Source organism: Neoarius graeffei, chromosome 24, assembly GCF_027579695.1.
Source record: "Neoarius graeffei isolate fNeoGra1 chromosome 24, fNeoGra1.pri, whole genome shotgun sequence".
NCBI lineage: Eukaryota > Metazoa > Chordata > Actinopteri > Siluriformes > Ariidae > Neoarius > Neoarius graeffei.
This window is the reverse complement of record NC_083592.1, coordinates 42,220,637-42,246,525: the sequence shown is the minus strand read 5'-3', so window position 1 is coordinate 42,246,525 and position 25,889 is coordinate 42,220,637. Positions and strand designations below refer to the sequence as shown.

Here is a 25,889-nt window from a genome sequence, read left to right as displayed (position 1 = left end):
GCAGACCAGGCGATGACACTTTGGATCCTGAAGGTCCCGGAGACGTTATGTCTGGGCTTTCAGTTTCTTCCCCGCGGTCGGTCCGCTTCAACCACTTCAGCATTTTTGTTCTGGCAAGAGTCGGCGCAGCGTGTGCGGTAGCAATTCCATTCCAAGTCCATATAATGCGGACTCCGGCCGAAGATTCTAGAACAGAATGCGCTGCTCTGTAGCCTACGGATGCAGGTGCATCGAAAGTGTAGCTACTATGTATTTTTCGCTGTTAACGTTTTAAAATTAAAATTGACAAATTAGGTGAATGTCTACGTATGTGTTACGGCTTTGTAAATATTATTAATGTAGAACTTTTTTTCTAGATCTATTTTTTCCATTGTCCCGGGATTGTCCCAGATATGATAATTTTGTGTCCCGATGACATTTTTTATGGTCCCCGGGACGTCGGGACACCGTTAGTTTCGAGCGCTGCACTGAGATTCTAAGAAACGCCGCCAAACCGGGCTTTTAAAAGCCGGTGGCTTCAGGAATTCAGAGTTGTCCGTCATGTTCACAAAGCAATGTGCGATCTCGCGAAATTGCTATAGCGACCACAAACATGGCTGCGGCCACGTACAGCTCCGGATACCGAGTCGAATATTTAATCTCAAAATTACGCCGCTTGTCGAAATTTGTTATGCATCTAGGGTTATCGGGATGAAATTAAGTATTGTTAGTGAATCGTGATTTCATTAAATTTTAATTGATTTTTTTTTTTTTAATCCGGGATCGATTAATCGTCACACCTCTAGTTAACAGGCTGTAATAATTTGTTCCAACCTTGTGAGTAGATGAAGGATCAGAAAGAATAAGAAAAATAAATGTTGCCTTTGATTTTGGGAATAAAGTTTTCTTCATTTAAAATTTTTTAAAAACATCGTGCGGAAAATCGACCCGGGAACGCAGCGTCGTGAATCGAGTCACGAATTAGGTGAATCACCGCATGTCGAGTAAACTATGAGCAGGGCAAAGCAGGATCGCACCAGCCTACTCACTGCAGGTGTTCATGTTTCTTTACAGAATAAGGTGCAAATTTGCTAATGGTAATAATTATCTCTATAGTTATCTATGCGGAACAGTTTGTTTTCTGTATTTAATTAAAATGAGATGTGGAATGTAATTTATTACAGAATTGTAATGTACACGGCGTATATGTGGAATCGGAATCGGTGTGTTGGAATTATTAGAGATGGAGATGAGCAGCGAAAGGGGATTTCTGGGAAATACGGTGTCATGACTTAACCTTAGAGGCACTTTTATTGGGATGTATTTTAGAATGCTCTGTTTTCAGCTAAAGGTGCTGGTGAGCAGGATATTCTGGCCACGCTGTCCCATGTTACTGCATGCACACACACACACACACACACACACGTATATTTCCATCTGCTGCAATGAAATATTCATTTTAACTCATTTCTTATCAGGACTGGCGGAGCGGCTTAATGGAGCAGACACAGCTGCACTTGAGCTTCTGTGGGCTCAGTGGGAAAGGGAAAGACATTTGCATATTTGTACCTCCAACCAATGCGTGTACACACACACACACACACACACACACACACACACACACACACACACACAGTGGTTATATCTAGTTTTTTAGTCACCAGTAATGGGTTTGAGGCCACATCTGTTCGTCCAGTCTGATATCATCAGGCGCATGTGTAGTTGCAGTAAATTGGACTCTGTGGGGGTGACGTTGGCAGCTGTAATGAGAACTGCTAACTGTATGATTTATCATTCCTTCATATCACAGAGGATTCTAATTTCCCAGACATGGCTTTATTTTAAAGCACTCATTCAAATACATTATGGTTTCTGGAGTAACGGCTTACACGGGGTGTTGTGAACATTTTGACAGTCGAATATCTGATTACAGTCCAAGCTGATTAGACGAATGTCTGTTTCACTGACATGCTATGACGTGTAGCTGTCCAACGGCTTGATCAAAGCATGACATTCAGTGTGTGAGGAAATCCCATTCGCTAGGTTTTAGACACTGACTTTTTTTTTATCTACTGGGTTTGTTAAATTGGCTCCTGTGCAGAAAGCAAGCTTGGGTAAGGTTAAAAAAAATTTAAAGCTAGACGGCCTTTCGATTTCATAAAATCGGTGAAATTTAGTTCCCTCTGAAATTTGGTTATTGTGATACACATGTTTAGCCTAGGTCACAATCGGACGTACGATTTTTTGGCATTTCCCAAATCGCTGCGTTTTTTTTGTTCATGGAGAAAGACGCACGCTGGCCGTAAGTTTGTCTTGCAACCTGAAAAAAAACGTAAGCACCCGTAGAATTTGTTTGACATGACAAAGAACCTCTGCGGCCAGTCTACAGCTCGAAAATCAGCACGTCACACACGCCCTCCGTGCGTTTTTTGCACATAGACCAGCCGTAGGAGCACGTACGGCCGGTTGTGACTGAGGCATTTCTGTAATATCAAAATAAAAAACCAGGCCATTCTGTGGCTGGGAAGTTATTTAATTTGATGGGATTCCCGAGCAACTAATGTGCATGAACTCGCTCGCTTCGCGCAGACAGAGGAAGTCTGTGCGCGCGCATGCGCAGGTTTACCTTCTTCTTTTGGGTTTTACAGCAGCTGGCCTCCACAGCGTTGCATTACTGCCATCTACAGGTTTACCTTGACAGTTCCATCATTCTTTCGCTAAACGAACAGCTGATCACACCGAGGTGCTCGCTGACCACCGATATTTATTAGTTTGATCCTGCGTTTCCCTTCCTTCGCAACATAACGTCTTTTCTTCTCACTTTCTGTTAGTCTTTCACGTTTCATTCGCGCACTCTCATCCTCCATTTTTCTCTTCTGTTTCAAATTTGTATCCCACAATGCCTTGCACGAACAGGGAAAGCCAACCATGACGTAGCATCTTGTATTGGGTCATGGTGAAGCAGGAAAAAATAGCAGAGACATTAGGGCCACGCGGCCTTAAATTCATTAATTGTTCTCTTTTTTTTAAAAAATAAAATGAAATCGGAAGTCTGTGATTTTGAATTCAGTAGCTTTCGGTGCACTAAACAAAAATAATTGGGTGTCGTGGAAAATTCTTTTCATGACCTACACTTGAAAAATCTGAAAGGCAGTCTGGCTTTAATGGGGAAATACATGTATGGTTTGTTAATGTGAGTGTCAAAATATGTGCGATGGAAAATGTTTGACACGTTTTGAAGCAGATTTTTGAAAATGTTCTGCTTTTCTTTGCAAATAAAAGCGTGGGTTTCCTCCCCCCCCCACCTTTTCCCTTTTCTTCTTCGCTGTAGGCTGTAATTAATACATTTTGCCACAGGACAGAGAAAAGAGCAGAGTGATGTCGTTAAAAGAAGTAATAAAAGCATGGGGGGTGTTTTTGTTGTTTTTTTAACCATCAAGTTTCCTATACGAAAATCAGAGTGCCCTTTTTAACAGTGGATACGGTCACGATTTCAGGAAAAGATTTCGACCTTGATGGTGACTTGCTGATAAAACCTGTTTTTCTTCCTTTGTGCAATTTTTCTTTGTACAAATTTAGCTCGTTGGGAAAATGTTATCTTTTACTAATATAGAGTTCAGTATTATAGTCACTTCCTCTTCCTGTTTTCTCCGTTTATGCGGAAAGACAGCATTAGAATTGGTTTTAAGAATATTAATAGGCATACATTTTCTTTAGTCTTAGGCCCTGTCCACACGGCAACGGATTCAGGTGAATCTGATAAAATTGTTTATCGTTTCGGCCTGGCGTCCACACGGCACCGGCGTTTTGGGTGCCCCAAAACGAAATCTTTTGAGAACGGGTTCCAGAGTGGAAAGATCTGGCAACGGCCCCGTTGCGAAGTCGTCTGGATGAGTAGAACGGATTTGTTTACGATGACGTCACAACCACATGACTGTCAGTGCTTCACGCAGGGTAGAAGTGTAACGAACTCGATGCGTGTTGTCAACAAATCCTATAACTTGGTTCATGAAACGCGCTTACAAAATATTTTCACTGTGAATATTTATTGTGTAATGGTGCAAAGTGAGTGAGAGAGAGAGAGAGAGAGTCAATCCCGCCAGCAAAAATAGGGAAAAAAAGGAGCGATCTCACCTCTTCAGATGTTGGTTTAAGTCCTACAATGCATTCCTCAAAAAGGGCGTAGAAGAACAAATTAATCCATCAACGTGTAGCATTCAATTTATTCCGGACCATTAAAGACGCCGCCTTCCGCGTAGAATCATACGTCATCCTCGCCGCCATATTGGATGGGTCAAAGCGGAGAATAAAGATGCCTCGTTCATGTGCTGCGTTTAACTGTACCAACAGGTTTACCGTCCAAACGAGATCACATGGGATTACCTTTCACAGGTGAGACTGGAAAAATACTTTTCATTGTATTTGGTCATTATAACGTAATTTTACGAACAGATTTTCCTGACTTTGTGGCTAATATGAAGTCTCGCGCATAATAGTTTATGCGCATGTGTCCTTACTTCTTCTATTGTTGTGGTGTCTCCGATGGGACCGTCTTACAGTGCACCTAGAGGTGTGGCATGTGTATTGCATCGTTTTCAGCAAGCGTTGCATTGCCATATGTACCTGATATTTTACTGATCGTTGCCCATGTGGACGCGATATATATATATTTTTTTAAATCTCGTTGCCGTTGTCGTGTGGATGTAGCCTTAGTTTTTGAGAAGCACATGGACTGAATCCACAGCGTTCACCGTGCATAAGGTTTACAGAGCTTTAGTGAAATGGGGGTAAAAGAGTGATTACGTTATACTGCTCAACATTTTGCAGCTCATTCATGCAGTTCTCCAGTCAGCCAATCATGTGGCAGCAGCACAATGCATAAAACCAGAGGAAAGCAGCTTCAGTTAATGTTCACGTCAAACGTCAGAATGAGAGAGATATGATCTCGGTGACTGGCTTTTCAGAAACTGCTGAATTCATGCACAACAGTCGTCACAGAATGGTGAGGAAAACAAACAAAAAAAAGAACCCATCCAGTTAGAGGACAATCAAAGGAGTTGGAGGAGAATGACAGGAAGGATACAGCAGAGGGGAACCATCAGGGCCTTCTCGGCCTTTGGAGAAGGCCCAAACATATCAGCATTTCAAATGTTGTATTTAATTTCTTTCATTCTTTTAATTGCTTTCATGATTTCATTATAATCTCTTCTAATTCGGCCTCATTTTCTATTAAATGTGCTTCAGAAATGAAAGGGATACTGTCCTGAAAACAGTTTTATCTGATTAGATTTGTTTTGTTTATTGTCTCGAGGCTGAGAAGAGTTTAGAGCCGGCTCACTCATTGGTTAGGACTTCATTGCCGGGACAGAAGGCCATGGCAGTGTATGTTTATGTAGGAAGAGAGAGATGAATTAACCAATCGCAGTTTAAGTTATAGTGGGAGGGACCAAAAATTTATCACGCATGCATTCTCAAAGGCCGATGCGAGCTTCCTCATGAGTCAGCACAGTCAAAATAGTAGTGAAGTCACCTTCCAGTCAGTGTAGTGTTCATCAGTAGTGTTAAAGCAGTCAAGTCAGTGCTATTGAGAGCAAGTAGCACAGGTGAAACTAAGATTTCTGTCTCCAGACTCTTCTTCCACGCACGCGCACACACTCGCTACGGTATTTTTCACTCGGACTTAAGTATTCATTTCCCTTTGTAGTTTACTTAGTTACTTTTAAAATCAGCAGCTACACATGACGGAGCGACCTGACAGCCTGCCGCTAATCCCTTGCAAAATCCTTTGCCCTGTTGCTTTTTTGGTGTCTGGCTGAGCTCAAGTCCCAGCTCTAATAGTAACAGTTCGCAACTGGGATACAGTAACTCAAATAAACACTGTGTACAACAGTGGTGAGCGGAAAAGCATCTCAAAACGCCCAAGACATCGAACCTTCACTCTTGTCAGCCAAGAAAAGGAATCTGAGGCTACAGCAGGCACATACAAAGTGTTCCCAAGCCCATGTAGTAATATCCTTTATACAGTCATGTTGGTTCTTAATGCGGGGCCGTCTGAGGGAATCAAAGGTCACAGGTGTTCATTGTTGGTTTTCAGCCTTGTTCCTGATATGCAGAGATTTCTCTGGATTTTTTTTTTTTTTTTTTTGCTATTTGCCTGTGCACTTTTTTTGAAAAAGTGTTCAGCCTCGCCCCATCCTTTCTCGTGAACAGCTGAGCCTTTCCCATTGCTAGTGAACCCTTGTACCTGTAGAATGTTCTGAACAGGTGTTTGTTTTTTTTGTGTTTTTAACACAAGTGCTAAATGTTCTCTGCTCACCACCTCTCTCTCTCTCTCTCGTTTCCCTTCAGGTGTTTGTTTTTGCCAAGCCTGGCTCCTCACAACGTGCCGTCCAACAACACCAACACATCTGGAGTGAATGATGGGGCTGTAGTCAGTGGCATGGGCAACGGTCAGTATTCTCACTCACTCACTCACACCAGCAGCAAGCACTGACTCAGCAGACAGTACCCACTCCGTCTCTGTCTGTTTGTATCCAACAAAGAGCAGCAGCTGTCGATGAAGATAAAGAAGTCAAAATGAAGTTAGATAAGAAATAGCAGGACGTCCTGGAGTTTCTAAAGAAAGAAGTGAAACGAAGTGGTGCAGAGAAAATATTAAGAGGCAGCTGAGAGCTCAGGAATGTGATAAACGTGTATATGTAGAGATGTATAGAAGTGTGTGCGTTAAGCCTCCTCTGGTGCAGCACTGCTGAGTGGCAGCATTACGGTATGTAGTATTAATGCCATGATGCAGGATCCCTCGCTCCCTTCTCCATCGCTTTATCTTCTGCACACTCCAGATAGATGGAGGTCTCTTGCTCTCCCCCTGTTTTCTCTCTCTCTCTATCCGTCTCTCTCCATCGCGGTCTCTCTTCTTATCCTTCCTCCCTCGGGGAAGTAAATGGATGTTTTCAGTATTTATAGACAGACTCCTGCAGAATGTCCTCTGACCTAATTTTCTGAAGATGACGTCATCACTGCCGCCGGCTGAAGAATTTTCATTCACGTTCTCACAGGCAGCCTGAAGCTCAGATCTCAGGCTCGTCTGTTCCTCCTTGTTTTTGCCGCTCTGTAAGGTATCTGATTTTCCCGATGGCCGGAATGGAACAGAACAGAATCCGAACAGTGCAGTTTTTTAATTTGTAAATATAAAAAAAAAGTGAGATGAGCGAGTGAGTTGAGAAACGCTGTGCTTTGTGCTGTCAGCAGATTTATTTTGTATGTATGCCATATTAATCACTTTGTCCATGTGGTAAACATTTACGCAAATGTTCTTTCAGTAGCGACCGACTAATTATGAATAACTTGATGGTTTTATTTGCTAAAATGGAAAGACACGCCGGATACCCTATCTCTGTCCCTTATTTTTGTACTTGGTAGAATAAAAACAGGGTTCAATTCAAGCAGAACAAATGCTGCATATGTGAAAACGCACTAAATCTCTGAAATAAATGTAAGAATAGATATAGAGGATATTAGACGGTTGTGCGAAGATAGGAAGTTTATTTTCGAGCGGTGAACTTATTCACGAGTGAGCAAAATGAACGAGTGAAAATATTCAACATGAGAAGATAAATTTCATTTATGTTTTTCACGGTCCCGTTTCCAATAAATCGTGCGCTCTGATTGGCTCGCGAGCGGTCCGGAATCCTACAATCCGGACCCCGGTTACAGACCTTTGGCGACTCGCTCATTCTCAGCAACAACAAACAACATGGTAGCAATTTTTTGTCAACATTTATTTTCGCATTAATTTTACAGCATGGATAGCGATAACGACAGTCTTCACAGCGAAAGCGAGTTTTACTACCCTGAGGAAGATGAAATAAAAGAACGTTTCAGGAGAAAGCTGAAAACCCTTAACTGTTGCTAACGCCGAGCAAATCCAGCAGTTTATATGGTTTCCCTTTTGGGCGCTCTCATTTTCTGTTAGAATTTGGTCGCGAAAAAAATAAATATTATTTACCAGCTTAAGGTCGGTCCGTATCATGAAATACCGTGACTTCAGCTAGTATTTTCAAAACCTCGTCACAGTATTTCACGATACGGACCTCCCACCTGGTAAACAATATATATTTATTTTTTTCGCGGTCCAAATCCTGCGCTCTGATTGTCTGGCAAGCGGGTCCGTATCCTACGGTACGGACCCCAGTTACGGACCTCTGGCGACTTGCTCATTCACAACAACAACAAACATGGTAGCAATTTTTGTCAACATTTATCTTTTTTTTTAATAAGATTTATTTATAAGATTATCAAAAATCTTGTAAATTTTTGCTAGCATTTCTCAGGAGAATAGCATTAATTTTACATCATGGATAGCGATGACAACATTTGTTCACAGTGAAAGCGAGTTTTACTACCCTGAGGAAGAAGAAATACAAGAAAACATTTCAGGAGAAAGCTAAAAATCTGTAACTGCTGCTAACACCAAGCAAAAACATGGCTGAATCCTGAATGACTCAGTTTTGTATAAATAGGGGACGACATGGGTGGCAAAATGTAGTTTTTTTTTTTTTTTCCTGCCACGGAAGTGCACTTGTATACCGAGGAGGAAGCCATTTGCATTACAGCCATGAATGAGGATTCAAAATGGCGTCTCGGCTCGGTTTTCCCTTTCGGGCGCTCTTGTTTTCTGTTAGAATTTGGTAAAGAAAAAAATAAATATATTATTTACCAGCTTAAGGTCGGTCCGTATGGTGAAATACCGTGACCTCGGCCTTGAATACTGACCTCGGCCCAGAGGGCCTCGCTCAGTACTTTCAAGACCTCGGTCACGGTATTTCACCATACGGACCTCCCAGCCGGTAAATAACATGTATGTCTTCGCACCACCGTGTAATGTTCTTTATATTATACGGACACATCCACAAAAAAAAAAAAAAGCAAGTTAATCAAAAGAATTGTAATTTTGAACCATTTTGACAACGCATATCTAGTCAGCAGGAAAACACCGGGAGTGACGTCATTGGAGTGAAATATTGTCTACTTCGCTGCACTCGGTCTGTACGGCATGACATCGAGTTAAATATTTTCCCGTCCAGCCCTCGCCCTCAGTCTCTAAGCATTTTATCACATGACCTTTTTTAACTAGCATACACAGTGAAAAACTAACTCCGCGCTTGGACTTGAGGACTTCCCTGGACTTTTTAAAGTCTTCGTTTTTCAGGATGTTTATCTTGTTGTCAAGGTAGCGTTGAATACTTTGCGAAAAGGAAGACAGTGTCAGGTTCGTAGTCTAAATTTCCTTTTTTTCTTCGCTTATATATAGAAACTACATAGCAAGCTTGTCTAGCGCCTTAGTGGAGATGACTGTTATGTCTCTTTCCTCCATAACTTCAGCAAGGAATCTTTTGAAAACGTTCGTATCGTACTTAGTTTTTTTTTTTTTTTTTTTAAATGATATTTTCTTGTTGTCCTTGTATGAGCAAGTGAATTTCTTCACTCGAAGATACTTTTTTTTTTTAATTCAACAATTTCAGCTTGTTCAATTAGGTCTGTGTCTGATAAATCATCTGGAAAATAAAATTAGCTTTCGCTGTGCTCATTTTTCAAATTAACAATTCAGAGCAAAATGAAAACGGCAAAAGCGAGGGAAACTGGTCCGGGTCTGCATACGGCTTTTTCCAGACCGGATTAAAAAAAAAAATCCATATCTGCCCAGTCACATGAGTTCCCCCCCCAAGGTTTTATTCCGACCGTGTACGTGGGTGTCACTCCGATCGGCGAAGTATTTCCAATGAAAAATGCAAGTTTTTCAACACAAGATAAACTTCAATGTCTTCAAGCCGACGTGTGATTTTTCCTTTTTATTATATCGACACATTGACAAACAAGAAGCACTCAAATTTATCAAAACAGATCATCAATTTCATCACGAGTGACCTAAATCTGTGTCACGGTATGAAAAATACGAGTGGTGCATTTCCTAGTGAAACACTTGCATCCATATAGCATAAAGGTGTGTGTGTGTGTGTGTTCTTGTATCGAGATCCTTCTATAGAGGATCAGTTTTATGTTGAAATTTGTAACGTATTCCTCGCTGTGCACAGGTGAGCGCTTGTTTCCTCCTCCATCGGGCCTCAGTTACTCCACCTGGTTCTGCGTGGAGCGTTTCAGCACGTCTCCACACACACACCCAGTGCGTTTACTAACCGTCGTGAGGAGAGCCACAGCATCCGAGCAGCACTACGTCTGTCTGGCCATCGTGCTGTCAGCCAAAGACCGCTCGCTCATCGTCTCCACCAAAGAGGAGCTGCTGCAGAGCTACGGCAAGTCATTTTTCTCTTCGCCGCCTTCATGACGTACACCGACATATTGCTAGATAATGTTCATTTCGGTGTAATTATTTAGTAGTATAATTTGTACTCCATTGGGATTACTATTGTTTCTTTCTACATTGTGCCGGTGCTGTCTTATTGTGAGATCCTCTTCTTTTCGAAAGCACATTATTCAGTAACGACGATGAATTATTCAGTTGCGAGTGTGAAAATGGTAGAAAATGCGCGTATGTGGGAATGAGGAATGTAGGTCTGGACCTGCGGGAGTTTACAGGAGTTAAGGCTCGGTGTATGGCTGTTGTAGTGTATATGGGTCAAAGATGGAAATGGTTTTTAAATAGGAAATCTAATTATAGTTATCTAATTTTAAATAAAAGTAAAAAAAAAAAAAAAAGTCATGTTAATTTATGTTCCGATTTGTTTTTCATTGTAAGGATGACAAACAATGCAGACTTTTCTCCTGAATAACAAGCTTGCACTTTATTTCAACTTTCCCATAAACACATTTAATAGATAACGGAGACAAAGGACAGAATGTTTACAGAATATTCATGCCTGCTGTTAATTTTCCGGGGGGGAAAAAAAAATCAACTTTGAATGCAAATTAGGCGCATCTTCTCTTTGACCCAGATGTATATTTATAAGCGTAGAGATTTATTCATGTGGTTTTAGAATTTTTTTTTCTATGCATTCGGTGATGTTAATATTAGTTCTAGTTCTGTCTTTGGTCTGAGATTGCGTTCATGGGAGATCGTACATGTTGCTGTACTGCGTGCGTTTAGTCTTTTTATGTCTGTAGTGCGGTAAATATCTCATTAGGATAGATAGGCTTTTCAGTTCACTGTCTTTTGTCTGCAGCTCAGTATGTGTGTCCTGACTTCCTGTGTGGTTCGCTCTGCAGCGGATGACTTCAGCGAGGAGTCGTCGTTCTACGAGCTGCTGCCGTGCTGCGCCCGTTTCCGCTGCACTGACCTCATCGGCGAGGGCCAGTGGCACCACCTGGTGCTGGTCATGAGCAAAGGGATGCTGAAGAACAGCATGGCTACGCTCTACATCGACGGCCAGCTGGTCAACACAGTCAAGGTGAGGCGACTGACGTGAACACGCTTTCGTTTTCCTGGACTTTATTCACCAAATTTATTTTATTTTGTTTTATAATTCCATTCAATTGATTTCAGAATGGTCAGTATAATTTTATTCAAATTTGCAGCTTCTTCATGGCTCGTAATAGTCTACGCTGCCCTTTTTAAAGTTAATAATGGCTATTAAGTGTCATTATCCTGCTTTCACACTTAGTTGGTTTGCGCAGGGTTGCTTGTTTCCTGTGTGCTTATTTGATCCTTCAGGCCATTACTTTGGATTTTATCCCAATATACTGAGAACAGATATAAAAAGCAATTGATTTGCAAATGCCCATTATGTCTTATCATGACCGAAATTTTTCACAGTGTAAACATATTTATGGAAATGGACACAGAAATCCTAAGTATTGAGGTCAAAACGAGCCACACATATATATAATTTCTGTTGTATGACTTCGCACCAGAAGAGGATCTAAAGCTTAAATCGGTCTTGAGATGACGCTGACATCGTTTCGGTCCTCCGTGAAAGAATATCCAGATTGTGTGGGTGAATGAAAATCAGTTTCACTGTAAGTGGCACAAAACAGAGCCATGAAGAGTTTGATGTGATGAGCCATTAAATTCTTTATAATAAAATTTGAACACGATTTAATTCATAGGATCAAAATACACTCGGAATTCAAATACCAGAGTTAGTTCAGATATTCCTGAAAAATCTACTTATAATTTAAGCATTATAAGTACTACCCGGGGATTGGGACTGCACTGATTGGCTGGATATCATTTCATAGTATTACAGGCTCGATCGTGTCTGCTTTTGTGAAGTGAATTTTGTGCAGTGAATTTGGCTGGGTGAATATCTTAAAAAAAAAAAAACCCAGCCTGAATAATTGAGTGGGTGGGGCGTGGACAGACTACTACTACTCCTGAATTTTGAGGACTAAATACAGTGGAGGGTTGGGTAGGGTTTTTTTAAATTATATTGCAATGCTCTATTCAATGCTGCCAACTCCATGGTGTTCAAATTTTGTTAATAAAGTCCCTTGCACACCAAGTCTGAATTTTTTGCACGGAATATTCGCACAAAATCACGCAGGCCGTTAAAGAAAAACTGAAGGCAATTTTTTTTTTTAAATCAAAATTCTATTTCTCTCATTTTATTAAATATCGGAATGCATTTTTGATCGCTATTTTGTCACTGCTATAGCAAGTTATGAGTGTTTGAAGTACAGTCCGTATGTCAAAGCAATGGCCGTAAATGAGCTTCGCCGAGACCTGTGCGAGACATCGTAGGACGGAAGTAAAACGTACAGCGGAAATCAAAGTGACCGACATCTGCCAACGTTGTCCAAAGACGCGCGCGTCCTTTTTCGAATGCTGACGTAATCAAGCCGGAAGTTTTTGTTTGTTTTGATAGCAATCAGGAAAGTTTGACAGAAGTATGCGGTAATCGTCATTTAAACTCGTTTTTGTGCAATATTTCGTTTGGGAAACAGTTTTCAAAATGGCGGCGCTGACACTTGACGTTTCGAAGTCTCGCACAAGTCTCGTGAAGATCGCGCGGATAAGCGACGCCTGCCGTGGACCAAACGAACTAAATTCAGCATGGCTAAAAACCGAATAGAAGAAGAAACCTTTATTTGTCACATGCACATTGAGATTCAGCCTCTGGATTTAACCCATCTGAAGCAGTGAACGCACGCACGCGCGCGCGCGCATACCCAGAGCAGTGGGCAGTCAGGGGTTCGGTGCCTCGCTCAAGGGCACTTCAGCCCAAGGCTGCCCCATGTTAACCTAACCACATGTCTTTGGACTGTGGGGGAAACCGGAGCACCCAAAGGAAACCCATACAGACACGGGGAGAACATGCAAACTCTACACAGAAAGGCCGCCGTCGGCCACTGGGCTCGAACCCAGGACCTTCTTGCTGTGAGGCGACAGTGCTGACCAATACACCACCGTGCCACTGATAAGTATAATATTTAATTGCAATTAGTTGCCAATACGAGTCACGATATAAGGTTACTAAAACCGAAAACTTAATTGAATACCACGTTAAGAAATTAAGCAAGTTTAAAAATGACTTCAGTTCCCCTTTAAGTACAAGGTTTTTTTTTTTTTTATTAGTCTTTACATCCCAAGAATGAAATTTGAGCCAATGAAAGAATGCAGTCAGAGCCATCTTGTTGGTTTTGAAATTTCACATGGGAAAATGTTTACCTGACCAATCAAGTGAGAGTTGCACTGGGTTCCACTGATGCCACACAATAGAGCAACAAGCAAAACCTGGCAAAACGAGTGAGCAGCTCATTAATCTTGTTGCCCAGCGTCCCTTCTCTCAGCTTCTACTCTTGAACAAGATTGTAAAACTCTCCCTATTGTCGTCTCCGTTCCAACAACGGGTGTACCCCAAACATTCTCTTTCTTCAGAGCATGTTTGTGTTAGAGGTCAGGTCAACCTAGGTTAGAATTTTTAACCCAGGTCATAATTTGCTACTTGTATTAGGAAGACTTGGTATATCTAGGGTTAGGATTTGGGAAGACTTTGTATGTTATAATAAAACAAAGTTAGGGTTAGGATTTGGGTCCTAATTTGGGAAAATATGAGCTGTTATCCCAGGTCAAAAAAAAAAAAAATCACCTGGGAGGGAATTTTTTTTTTTTTTTTTTTTTTTTTTTTTTTATCTGTCACATCTATAATAATTATGTCATCACTACTAGACAGAGGTGGACAAAGTACCCAACTTCATTACCTAAGTCAAAGTACAGATCCCGCTGGTTAAATGTTACTCCGATACAAGTGAAAGTTGTCCCGTCAAATTTTTACTTAAGTTAAAGTACTGAAGTACTTGCTTTTAAAAATACTTAAGTATTAAAAGTACATTTTCTGTCAGTGCATCGTTGTATTATTGCCACAATGCTTACAAAACCTAACGCTTCTGAAACAACTGACTGGATTTACAAAATGAACGCATGCTGTGCCATCATGGTGGTTTAACGTTAAGCTAGCTAGCCAGTGAAACTCCACCTGACATGCTAGCAAACTCTTTTCAAACTCAAAATCATATTGGGTCGCTAACGCTACTAGAAAAGAAAAAAATTCTGCATTTTGTTTATTTGGCAAGATTATGCTAAAATATATTTCTGAAAGGACTTCAGATAAGTTAACATTATTCATATTAGCGTAACTCCGTTTTTACATGCTAACTAACAATGTCCAAGTTAACTAGCTGTGTGTAAACGTTAGCCGTGGACAAGGCGATGGCAACTTGGCGGGCAAATCCATAGGAAGTCATTTGACTAACCAGACTGCATAGCTATTGCAACGTTATCGCTCGCTCTAAAAGCACAGACAACTTCGTTGCAAGCTTTCTCTTGGAATAAAACGCTTATATACCTCAATATGCTTCCACAGGTTGGACGGTGAGTTTTTATCGGCCGTGATGTGGTTCGTTTTAGGCAAACAAAGCAAACATTTAAAACGAAATGTTCAGAAAGTACAGAGAACCAAAACGTGTTCATGGGCCATGGGTGTGCGTGCATTCTCCAGAAGAACCGCCTCCTTCCATTCTGCCATCAACTGATCGTGTTGAAATAACGCTGCTGAGAAATCATTGAACTTGATTTTATCCAGTCTATGGACGTGACGTGACCCGAGTGATTACTGATCGGCTGTCTCAGTGTCACCTGGGGAAAAATCAATCACGTTTTAGAAAAGAAAAGAAAAAAAGCATCCACTTCCTAAGCTGTTTCATAGTAACGAGGACCTTGATAGAAATGTAGTGGAGTGAAAAGTGCGATATTTGTCTTTCAAACGTAGTGAAGTTAAAGTCATAAGTTTCCAAAAAAAAAAAGTGTACTTAAGTACCGTACTCAAGTAAATGTACTTTGCTACTGTCCACCTCTGCTACTAGATGACGCCATCATTCATTCTGGATGCTCCCGATAGTCGCGGCATGAAACGAGAAATGAAATAGAATCTGAAATACAGGGTGCTTCAAAAAATTTGATATTTGAGATGTAAATATGCCAGAAACTGGATACTTTCTGCAAATGAAACTGAACAGGCTTAAATGACTGCATGTATCTCTTGGAATGGAAAAGGAAAGAAAGAAAAAGAGGGTGGTTTTTTTTGTAATCAGTTTTTATAACTGATCCGAGGTTAAAAATGTAAGCTGTTCTACAACCCCGATTCCAAAAAAGTTGGGACAAAGTACAAATTGTAAATAAAAACGGAATGCAATGATGTGGAAGTTTCAAAATTCCATATTTTATTCAGAATAGAACATAGATGACATATCAAATGTTTAAACTGAGAAAATGTATCATTTAAAGAGAAAAATTAGGTGATTTTAAATTTCATGACGACAACACATCTCAAAAAAGTTGGGACAAGGCCATGTTTACCACTGTGAGACATCCCCTTTTCTCTTTACAACAGTCTGTAAACGTCTGGGGACTGAGGAGACAAGTTGCTCAAGTTTAGGGATAGGAATGTTAACCCATTCTTGTCTAATGTAGGATTCTAGTTGCTCAACCGTCTTAGGTCTTTTTTGTCGTATCTTCCGTTTTATGATGCGCCAAATGTTTTCTATGGGTGAAAGATCTGGACTGCAGGCTGGCCAGTTCAGTACCCGGACCCTTCTTCTACGCAGCCATGATGCTGTAATTGATGCAGTATGTGGTTTGGCATTGTCATGTTGGAAAATGCAAGGTCTTCCCTGAAAGAGACGTCGTCTGGATGGGAGCATATGTTGCTCTAGAACCTGGATATACCTTTCAGCATTGATTGTGTCTTTCCAGATGTGTAAAGGCCTCTGCATGCTTCTGCGACAAGGCTTTCGCAGATAGCTTTTCGCAGACAGTTGTAATTTATCGTTGAGCGGGGAGTAATAGGCGTGCGCGATGTTATTCACCACAACAACGCAAGGGGGCGCGAAGTCGCGAAATCGCTAGGAGTAGTTGGTGGGTGTGGTTAGTGGAGTGTTTATCCTCCGGTTACTTATAATTATGCTTATAATGACTAGAACTGGAGTCGTATAGATGTACGTACTTCCTCACTTCCTTGATCAACCGCTCTTCGTGCTGCTCCGTCTTCGCTCGTGTTTTTAAAAATGGCGGTCGTGAAAACAAAACAAACCGGGAAAGTAGGAAAGCGGAAGTGCGTGTACAGCGGATGTAGAGTGGACCAATCAGAGCCCTCTTGTCTGCGACGCTGTCTGCGGTGGTCACAATTTTTGGGAGGTGCGCGTAGGGTGTGCGCAGAGCGTCTGCGAAGGGGGGAAGGCTTCGCAGACGCTATCTGCGAGGCCATCTGCGAGGACTGGGTTGTCAGTATAAAATTGGCCTTAAGCTGCCCACGCCACACGCACTAATGCAACCCCATACCATCAGAGATGCAGGCTTCTGAACTGAGCGCTAATAACAACTCGGGTCGTCCTTCTCCTCTTTAGTCCGAATGAGACGGCGTCCCTGATTTCCATAAAGAACTTCACATTTTGATTCGTCTGACCACAGAACAGTTTTCCACTTTGCCACAGTCCATTTTAAATGAGCCTTGGCCCAGAGAAGACGTCTGCGCTTCTGGATCGTGTTTAGATACGGCTTCTTCTTTGAACTATAGAGTTTTAGCTGGCAACGGCGGATGGCACGGTGAATTGTGTTCACAGATAATGTTCTCTGGAAATATTCCTGAGCCCATTTTGTGATTTCCAATACAGAAGCATGCCTGTATGTGATGCAGTGCCGTCTAAGGCTGCTGGGCCATAGAAGGTTCACGCTGCACGCTGCATGCTGCACGCTACACGTTCACGTGAAGAACCGGACCCTGGGCCATTAAACTTCATGCTTGGATGTTCACGTGTTGCGTCTGTTCTACTTTGACCGAGTAACCAACAATATAGACTCTTCGGATGACGACGATTGCCTCATTCTGCTTTTACTGAGACAGAGGAAGAGAAAAAGGAACAGAATTTGGAGCCGAGAGCACTTCCTTCTGAGAGAAACCCGTGGTGAATTTCACCGAACATTCTATAATCTGCTTGACAATCCCGATGAAGAACTATTTTTCAATTATACCATTCAATTATATTTTTTCTGAAGTTTTCCCCTGAAAGCATAGAGTTATCTCCCTAGACCCGTTCTGATTGGCTGGCGCGGCGGTGACCGCATGCATTGACTGGAATTTCCGTCTTCACGCCTAGAAAAAAGTGTGCATGTTCATTTCACGCTTCACGCGTGAAGTGTGCAGCGTGCAACGTGAACACCGTTCTATGGCCCAGAGCAAGTCATGCTACGTTTGTCCACTTTTCTTTACACGCGTGTAGCGTGCAGCGTGCAGCGTGAACCTTCTATGGCCCAGCAGCCTTAGGGCCCGAAGATCACGGGCACCCAGTATGGTTTTCCGGCCTTGACCCTTATGTACAGATTCTTCCAGATTCTCTGAATCTTTTGATGATATTATGCACTGTAGATGATGATATGTTCAAACTCTTTGCAATTTTACACTGTCGAACTCCTTTCTGATATTGCTCCACTGTTTGTCGGCGCAGAATTGGGGGGATTGGTGATCCTCTTCCCATCTTTACTCCTGAGAGCCGCTGCCACTCCAAGATGCTCTTTTTATACCCAGTCACGTTAATGACCTATTGCCAATTGACCTAATGAGTTGCAATTTGGTCCTCCAGCTGTTCCTTTTTTGTACCTTTAACTTTTCCAGCCTCTTATTGCCCCTGTCCCAACTTTTTTGAGATGTGTTGCTGTCATGAAATTTCAAATGAGCCAATATTTGGCATGAAATTTCAAAATGTCTCACTTTCGACATTTGATATGTTGTCTATGTTCTGTTGTGAATACAATATCAGTTTTTGAGATTTGTAAATTATTGCATTCCGTTTTTATTTACAATTTGTACTTTGTCCCAACTTTTTTGGAATTGGGGTTGTATTTCAGCTTCGCTTGTACAGCCCTAGCGTTGTGTAGAAACACATCACACCACCTTTGTGGTTTGCGTTTGCTTGTTCTGATCTGAAGTGAGATGAAGCAATGAGAACAACCAGCGCACAAACCACACAGTCACCTCAAACCACTTCCTCCTTTCCGTCTCCTGGATTTCACTCTCTACCTCTCTCACTATCTAGCTCCACTACGTACACAGTGTACCTGGTGGCTCCGGAGCTGCCAACACTCCTGTGGTGAGCACGGTGTACAGCTACATCGGGACTCCTCCTGCTCAGCGGCAGCTTTCCTCTCTGGTGTGGCGTTTAGGACCTACACACTTCCTGGAAGAAGTGCTGCCTGCTGCCAGCGTGAGCACCATTTACGAACTCGGGCCGAACTACGTCGGCAGCTTTCAGGCAGTCTACGTGCCATGTGAGTCATTTTAGCGAAGCTTGGATACGTTTAATTCATACTGTATGTTTAGATGTGGATGTGTACATGCGACCTTATGGATTTTGCTCATCGTAAAGCAGTTCTGGATTATTATAAGGAGTATCTGAATAATACAAATGATAAATGTTTATTAATGAATATCGCATGGACTTTTTTCATTATAAGTAAACAATCTGTGACGGATGGAGTAGGTTAAGATTCGATCAAGACCTGATGGCGGAATCCTATAAATTCGTAGCTATTTGAATGAAAATGTAACGATGGTATGACATTTTAGTATGCAGTATGGGAAAAAAAAAAAAACTATTCAAGGTGCAAGACTTATTCTTTGTGCTTCAGGTTTGCAAATTAAAACTGTTGCCATAGCAGCATTCAAGCACACCCTTGACTCTACAAAAAGAGAATTAATTGGGTTCCCTGGAAAGTATAACTCTCTGGAAACCAGTCTGTTTGAGTCAAGGGTGCCCTTGTAGGCTCCATCCATACTCATTATCTCTAGCCGCTTTCGTACTGCCTTATTAATATAGTACGCAAAAAGCAATATGTCGTCATTTGTATGGTCTCCCGAATACTCAGTCGGCATTTAATAGTAGTCAAATGGTAGCCATATGATCTACTACGTTTGTAGTATGCAAATATACGACACTACGCGATCCCAAAAGTCACCTGGAGCCTCTGAATAACCGAAGTAGAAGAATTCCTCCAGGAAAAATAGAAAGATGATGGCGGACTGAAGCAAAGTGAGTTGTTGCTTCATCTAAGGGGTCTCTCTGGTGATGTAAAAATGCCGTTGCAGAAGTAATTTTTTTTTTTCGCAGCATTAGTAGGGAAACATCATCTGTGAACATTTGAGTCAAAGGACCGGTAACATGGCGGTAGAGTACATCCAAATTCTGTCCTTACTACTCGCTTGCGTACTTGTAGAACGTACTATGGTAACAGTCGGGTAGAAGGTACTTGACTGACATTAGTGCATACTGAGTATTCAGATGATCCAGTCATAGTTTCATGCACGAATCTCAATTTTAAGAATCTGATCCTGACTTCCTATATTTATTGGCTTCTTGTATCATCATCTCTCCTCCACAGGTAAAGACTCGAAGACTGAAGCTGTTCCTCCGTGTCCTGTATCACTGGTTCCAGAGGAGAAAGTGTCCTTCAGTCTCTACGCCCTCTCCGTCTCCTCCCTCACCGTGGCCAAGATCCGCAAGGCCTACAACAAGCTGGACAGCAAAGCCATCGCCAAACAGGTGAACAACCAACGTGGGGTGGGTTTCCTAAGAGCCTCTTAACGCTAAGAGCATCTTAACTAGGAGAGAGAGTGCTCATTGTGCTGCTCGCGCTACCATTTAACGATTATTTAGCGATGCTTTTGGGAAACCCAGGTCTGTTCTGTACAAAGTTGTGTGTTGAATATAATTTAAAAAAAAACACACACAAGCACCACGAGTTGGCCTAGTGGTTAGCGTGTCCGCTTCTCGGTCGGGAGATCGCGAGTTCTACTCGCGGTCGGGTCGTACCAAAGACGATCATAAAAATGGTGCCAACTGCTGTCTGGCAAGGCACGCTGTAATACAGATGCGAGTGGGAAGTCAAACTCTCGCGGTTACCAGAGGACTAGCCCCCCACCCCCCCACTATAACCCTAGCTGTGTAATAGACGAGAGGCCGAGGGCTATGGAAACGGAGATCGGCACCGCCCTATGCCAAGCACCGAAGATAAAATGAAAACCTGTGAATATAAAAGGAAAACCTCCAAATGTTGTATAAAACAGGGATAATTCAGTTATTCTATTGCCGCTTTTCCACTACAAACGCGGCTGAGTCGGGCTGAGCCGTGCCGTGCTGAGTCGGGCTGAGCGGGGCTGTTGGAGTTGCATTTCGACTACAACCGCGCTGAACCATGCTGGCTGGAAGTGGGTGGACACATTGGGTGGAGTTAGCGAAAGTGGGTGGACGTCACGTGATGTCGTTAGGCGGCGCAAACAGTGACATCAGTGATCTTTTAAGCGGTAGTCTCACGACCCGAATAGTAAACAATAAACATGGAGGACATGGAGTCGTTAGTGTTGCTGGTCTTGGTGCTGTGGCTTGTTGTCACCGACAACGCCAGCAGATACTGGCAAGAGCGTATAGATGAGGCGAGGCGCATAAGGCTTCAGAAATTCTTGTAATTCGTAATTCTTCTCCTTCTTCCGGGTTTACGGTGTTTACAGATCCCAGCGCGCTCGCGGGGCGTGTGTGGGCATGTGAGGACACTCCTCCTCACCAATCAGTGCACAGGGGAGTGTCTGCTCACGCCCCCAGCCTCACTCGGCACGGTTTGGCTCGCTTCAGCCCCACTCCAAAACGGTGCGAGTTTTAGGGGCTAAGCAGGGCTGAAGCGAGCTGAGTCGTGCTGGTTTTTGGTAGTCGAAACGCGAGCCGTGTCGGGCTGAAGTGAGCTGAAGCGAGCTGAAGTGAGCTGAAAAAGGGTAGTGGAAAAGGGCCATATGAAATCGAGTCGTACATGAGCTGATAGCCGACGAGGTCTGTAGCACCGATTTGGCTATAAGCCATGTACGATGCGGTTGAGTGGAATAACTGTTTTATTCTATCCACATTCACTGGATTTTGAGAACCGGAGCGCTTTTTTTTTTGGAAATTCGATAAATAAAAACTTTTTATGCAAAACGTCCAGCAAAATAATTTCCGCTTAGAATGTAAACAATCCGGCGATAGCAATTTGTGAAAAATGCGATATTTCTTGAAAAATAAAAGACATGTTCTTACCATCAAGTACTTTGATTCTTTTTATTTATTTATTTATTTTTGTGGTTTATTTCGTCCTCTGTTGGTTCGGTAACACGTGCTGCCATTTTCTTCTTCTTTTGGGTTTTTCTGGTGGTTAGCAAACCAACTTAAAGGTCACCGACTGGGCTGGAGTGTGGAACAGGAGACATTCCGGAGGGGAGGAACGACACTATATTCTTTTAGCTATTTCTGTTTCTTTTAAATACTTGATGACAAAGTGATGTATCTGACTTGATGTGCTCCGCCATTCAATTTTTCTCTATTCATGGTCTATGAGCTGATATCCTAGTCGTAGAGTAGCCAATCAGAGCACGCGATTACTCATATCCAGTGAGTGTGGATAAAATACATGCTAATATATTTAAATGTTACCACACGTGGTTTTTCTCTGAACTTGTTCCCAACCAAATATTGCACTGTTTTTAGATGTGCTGTTATTTTCTAATGCTGTCTGAAGTCTTAGTAAGTGTTCATATTCCATGGATAGCTCATTGTATCACTACAAATGGCTCCCGTACCACCTTACAAAGTTTGGTTTCAGCTTTAAATTGACTGCCTTATTGATTTCAGACACTGGATCAAACTGCATTTGTGTCATCATCGCTTCACTGCTCGTGAAATAATATCAAACTTGCTTGCAAAGAATAGTGTATTGTTTGAGAAATGTCTTTCATCAACAGTGCATTAGTATTCCATAAACACACATGATTAAATAAAATCAGTGTTTGGCAGCACGCTCGGAGTTTGGAAGGAGTTTGTAAGAGAAGTGAAGTGCTCAGTCAGCTATATTGCAGAAGAGCAGCATCAGCAGGTCGCCTTCACAGCCAGGCGCGTTTTAATCCGGAGGTAATAACATGATGGAATTTAGTGCCAGGTGTCTTTCTTGGTTAAATCATTATGGGAAAATTCCTGCTGGCAATAATGAATAAAATCCTAAGTGAAGATGTTGTTAATGCCCTAATCAGTGTTTAATTGTAAGTTTAAAGCAGATACTCAGAGCCATGGCCTCACTTTTTGTTTATAAATGCCTTGAGACCTCAAGAATGGCACAGGAATAGTTTTAAGCATTAACAATGAATCTAATATAGTAATTTTTACAATTAAAGTGATTTATATAGGTAGCGGTCTGAGTGAATTACCTTGACATCTGTGACGTCGCAGCAGGAAGGCTATCGGTCTCATCGCCATTTCCGCGATACTAAAACACAGAGCTGACTGCAACATGCAACAATCCTCCATTTTGAGCTAATTTTATCACCATGCCACGCAGATGTGTTGCTGGCGGGTGCAGCAACATGACAAAGTGGATTTACGTTGTATTCATGGCCCAAGAATGTTCAAACTGCAAAGATTTGGACGCGTTTTGCGAGAAGTTCACGGGCACATTGGGCGCCTATGAAGTGGTCTCTCCTCTGCTCTGCGCATTTTACTGAAGACTCGTACGAGACCTCTGATCTGTTGAGGAGCGTTGGCTATAAGCCCGTATTGAAAGAGGGTGCATTACCAACAATTAAAGGAAAAGAAAACTATCAGAAAAGGAAAGGGAGTTCAGTTATACCAGTTCTCCCGGAGTGTGAGCCGAGGGTTGTTGCTAAAACCCGGGATGGAACAGGATGTGGCATCGCTCAGGCAGTGACCTCCCCGCGGTTTTAGTAATTACCTGAGCCGAACAGTAATGGCGGAGTACTCAGGATGGAGATAATGGAGAATGAGTGGACCAGCCGTCTGATTTCTCCACTGGATATGCTTGCCTCAGCAGCAATATCTCACCCTTACGTGGAAGAAGCGAATGAACGGAGAACTGAACGAACAACTAAAAGTCAGATTGTTTCAAAACAATTGGCCACAAGGTCGGCCTTCAAGAAGCGAGAACACAGACGAGTAAGATGCGACTCTCATTTGGATACAAAACAACAACACTACTCGTTGTTTACCTGCATTTAGATTAATACATGTTACTTGTATTGTGTGTTTAAGTTACCGGTATAAGATTATTTAATTTGCTTCAGAATGTGATCGTCTCAGTTCATCTGATTATTTAATTAGCCTTTTACGTTTTATCAGTGAAAATGCATGCATGTACATGTATGTTGCATAAGTTAGAACACCCGTCCTGTTTTAATGAGAGTCAACCCACAATCAATGAAGTCAAATCGGTCTTAGTTGAGCAAGTCAGTAACGGTATTTCTTACTTTCACCCTAAATTTTTATTTATATGACTTTGGTCTATAGCTATAAAAGACCTCGGCCTTAAAACCGGTTCCCGCTGTGACGTCACGCGCTCAGGGCTGGCTGGCTCAGCGGGGCAGCTCGAATGCCAACTTTGCGGTCGATTTTAACTCTCAAAAATATGTGGGGTTTTTTTATTCCCATTTACGCAGCATACAAGAGTCAAGGATGGAGATACTATCCACTCAGAAATTGATTTAAAAATAAAGGCTCTGCATATCTGCTTTAACAGAACAGTCTCTGGTCTGTGTTACTGAATTGTGGATGTGGGTTCATGGGATACACTGCATGCAGGATGTCGTGTCCGATCGATCATACTGAAACCTCTTTACAGTTGGCAGTTTCGTCTCATGAGAACGCCACTCCAGTGAAGCTCCTCCACAACGCTGCAGGCCATCTGATCGGACCGGCCAGGACCATCGGCGCCGCTGTGATAGGCTACCTGGGTACGAACTCGTCCACATTGTAAATCTACGTATAAATCTGTCACTGAGAGTTTAAGAGCTATGCTGTTTTAATCCTTCTTGTTAGAAATATGGATTTCTTTTCATCCCAAATGCAGGCGTGAGAGCCTTTGTGCCCACCCCAGTGGCCACCACGTTGCAGTATGTGGGTGGTGCTGCCGCCATCCTTGGCTTAGTGGCCATGGCATCAGACGTGGAAGGGCTGTACGCAGCCGTCAAAGCTCTGGTGTGCGTGGTCAAGAGCAACCCGCTGGCCAGTAAAGAGATGGAGCGTATCAGAGGCTACCAGGTGAGCTCCACTCTCAGTGTACAACGTTTGAACCCTGGACCATTTTTACCTTTGTTTTATTCTTTTATAACCAGATCACTGATTGATTGATTGATTGATTGAGCCGAGACAATCAGTAGTGAAATAGTAAATTGGTATCGACTCAATAAAGAATGAAATGTGTTTAAAATAGTGCCGTTTTATTTGGTGTAATTGTATTATGTATCGTTATTAGAACTCTTATCGGTAGTGTTTCTTCTTCTCTCTGTGTTTGTCTATAGCTGCTGGCCATGCTGCTGAAGAAAAAGCGCTCACTACTAAACAGCCACATCTTGCACCTGACCTTCTCGTTAGTGGGCACGGTAGATAGCGGCCACGAGACCTCCATCATTCCCAACTCCACTGCCTTCCAAGACCTGCTGTGTGACTTTGAGGTATAGCCACGATGCTTTTGTGGTGGTGTTTATTTGTATGGCTGCAGGGATGAGAATTTTCCGCGGATCTGCGGAATTCCGAGTTTTTCCCGCTGAAAATGTCATTTTTGTGAAACGTGTAAATCCGTTGAGAAAATTCTGGGGGGGTAGGGATCGGCGCGAGGCGAGGCTTGTGGTGACCCAAGCAGGCAGGACCAACCGACCGACCGCCAGCATCTTTCGGCAGCGCCCATCGCAAAATTAGTTGCAGCTGTGATAACGGAAATCGTCATTGCTTTCTTCAATATTTGTGCTAACGACAACTCGCGACGATTTCCGGCAACGTTTTGGCGCTAGTTTCATCTCACTTCTACAATTCGCGGAGAAACAAGCTATACGTACACGGTTTTGATCACTTCTTCTTAAGTTCTAGTTATTTTGGTTAGTTTTCAAAGTTACTTCGCCAATATGGCGAAAGTTTTGGACCGCAAAAATAAGGATCGTGCCAGGGAAATCGATAAATCGAACGGGATAAAGAACTGTTTCCGATGGGCATGGCTCGATAGTAGCGTTACCGTGCAGATAGGGACACAAACTGTGACGACGTGCCTGACGGAACATATCCGAAAAGTGGACGTGCCAGGAAAGGTTCTGTGTATTCTGTGCTCAGATATGATCAATTATGGAAACAGAGGAGCTAGAAACATCAAAACAAAAAAGCACAAAGGTACGCTTTACTTAAATTGTCAAAGAGAGTCAGGAGGAATCTAATATATCGTTACGGTTACCTCCATTTTATATATATATATATATATATATATATATATATATATATATATATATATATATATATAAAAATGTGGGAAAATTGGTAGACATTTCAGAGTTGTTTTTTTTTTTTTTTAAATGTCCCATTCTCATCCCTGTGGCTGCGGCATCTTTTGTTTTTTT

The 25,889-nt window shown here is 42.3% G+C and overlaps 1 protein-coding gene across 4 annotated transcripts in view; it reads left to right on the top strand.

Annotated features, from left to right (window-relative positions):
• wdfy3 (WD repeat and FYVE domain containing 3) overlaps positions 1-25,889 on the top strand; it is a 306,723-nt gene that overhangs the window by 172,273 nt on the left and 108,561 nt on the right. For all 4 annotated transcript variants that reach the window (XM_060907259.1, XM_060907258.1, XM_060907257.1 and 1 more), the window contains 8 exons: positions 6,328-6,428; positions 10,071-10,289; positions 11,200-11,381; positions 18,520-18,751; positions 19,862-20,022; positions 24,128-24,239; positions 24,356-24,546; positions 24,807-24,959. In XM_060907259.1, coding sequence (XP_060763242.1) covers positions 6,328-6,428; positions 10,071-10,289; positions 11,200-11,381; positions 18,520-18,751; positions 19,862-20,022; positions 24,128-24,239; positions 24,356-24,546; positions 24,807-24,959 — 1,351 coding nt within the window. The remainder of the gene's footprint in view (positions 1-6,327; positions 6,429-10,070; positions 10,290-11,199; positions 11,382-18,519; positions 18,752-19,861; positions 20,023-24,127; positions 24,240-24,355; positions 24,547-24,806; positions 24,960-25,889) is intronic.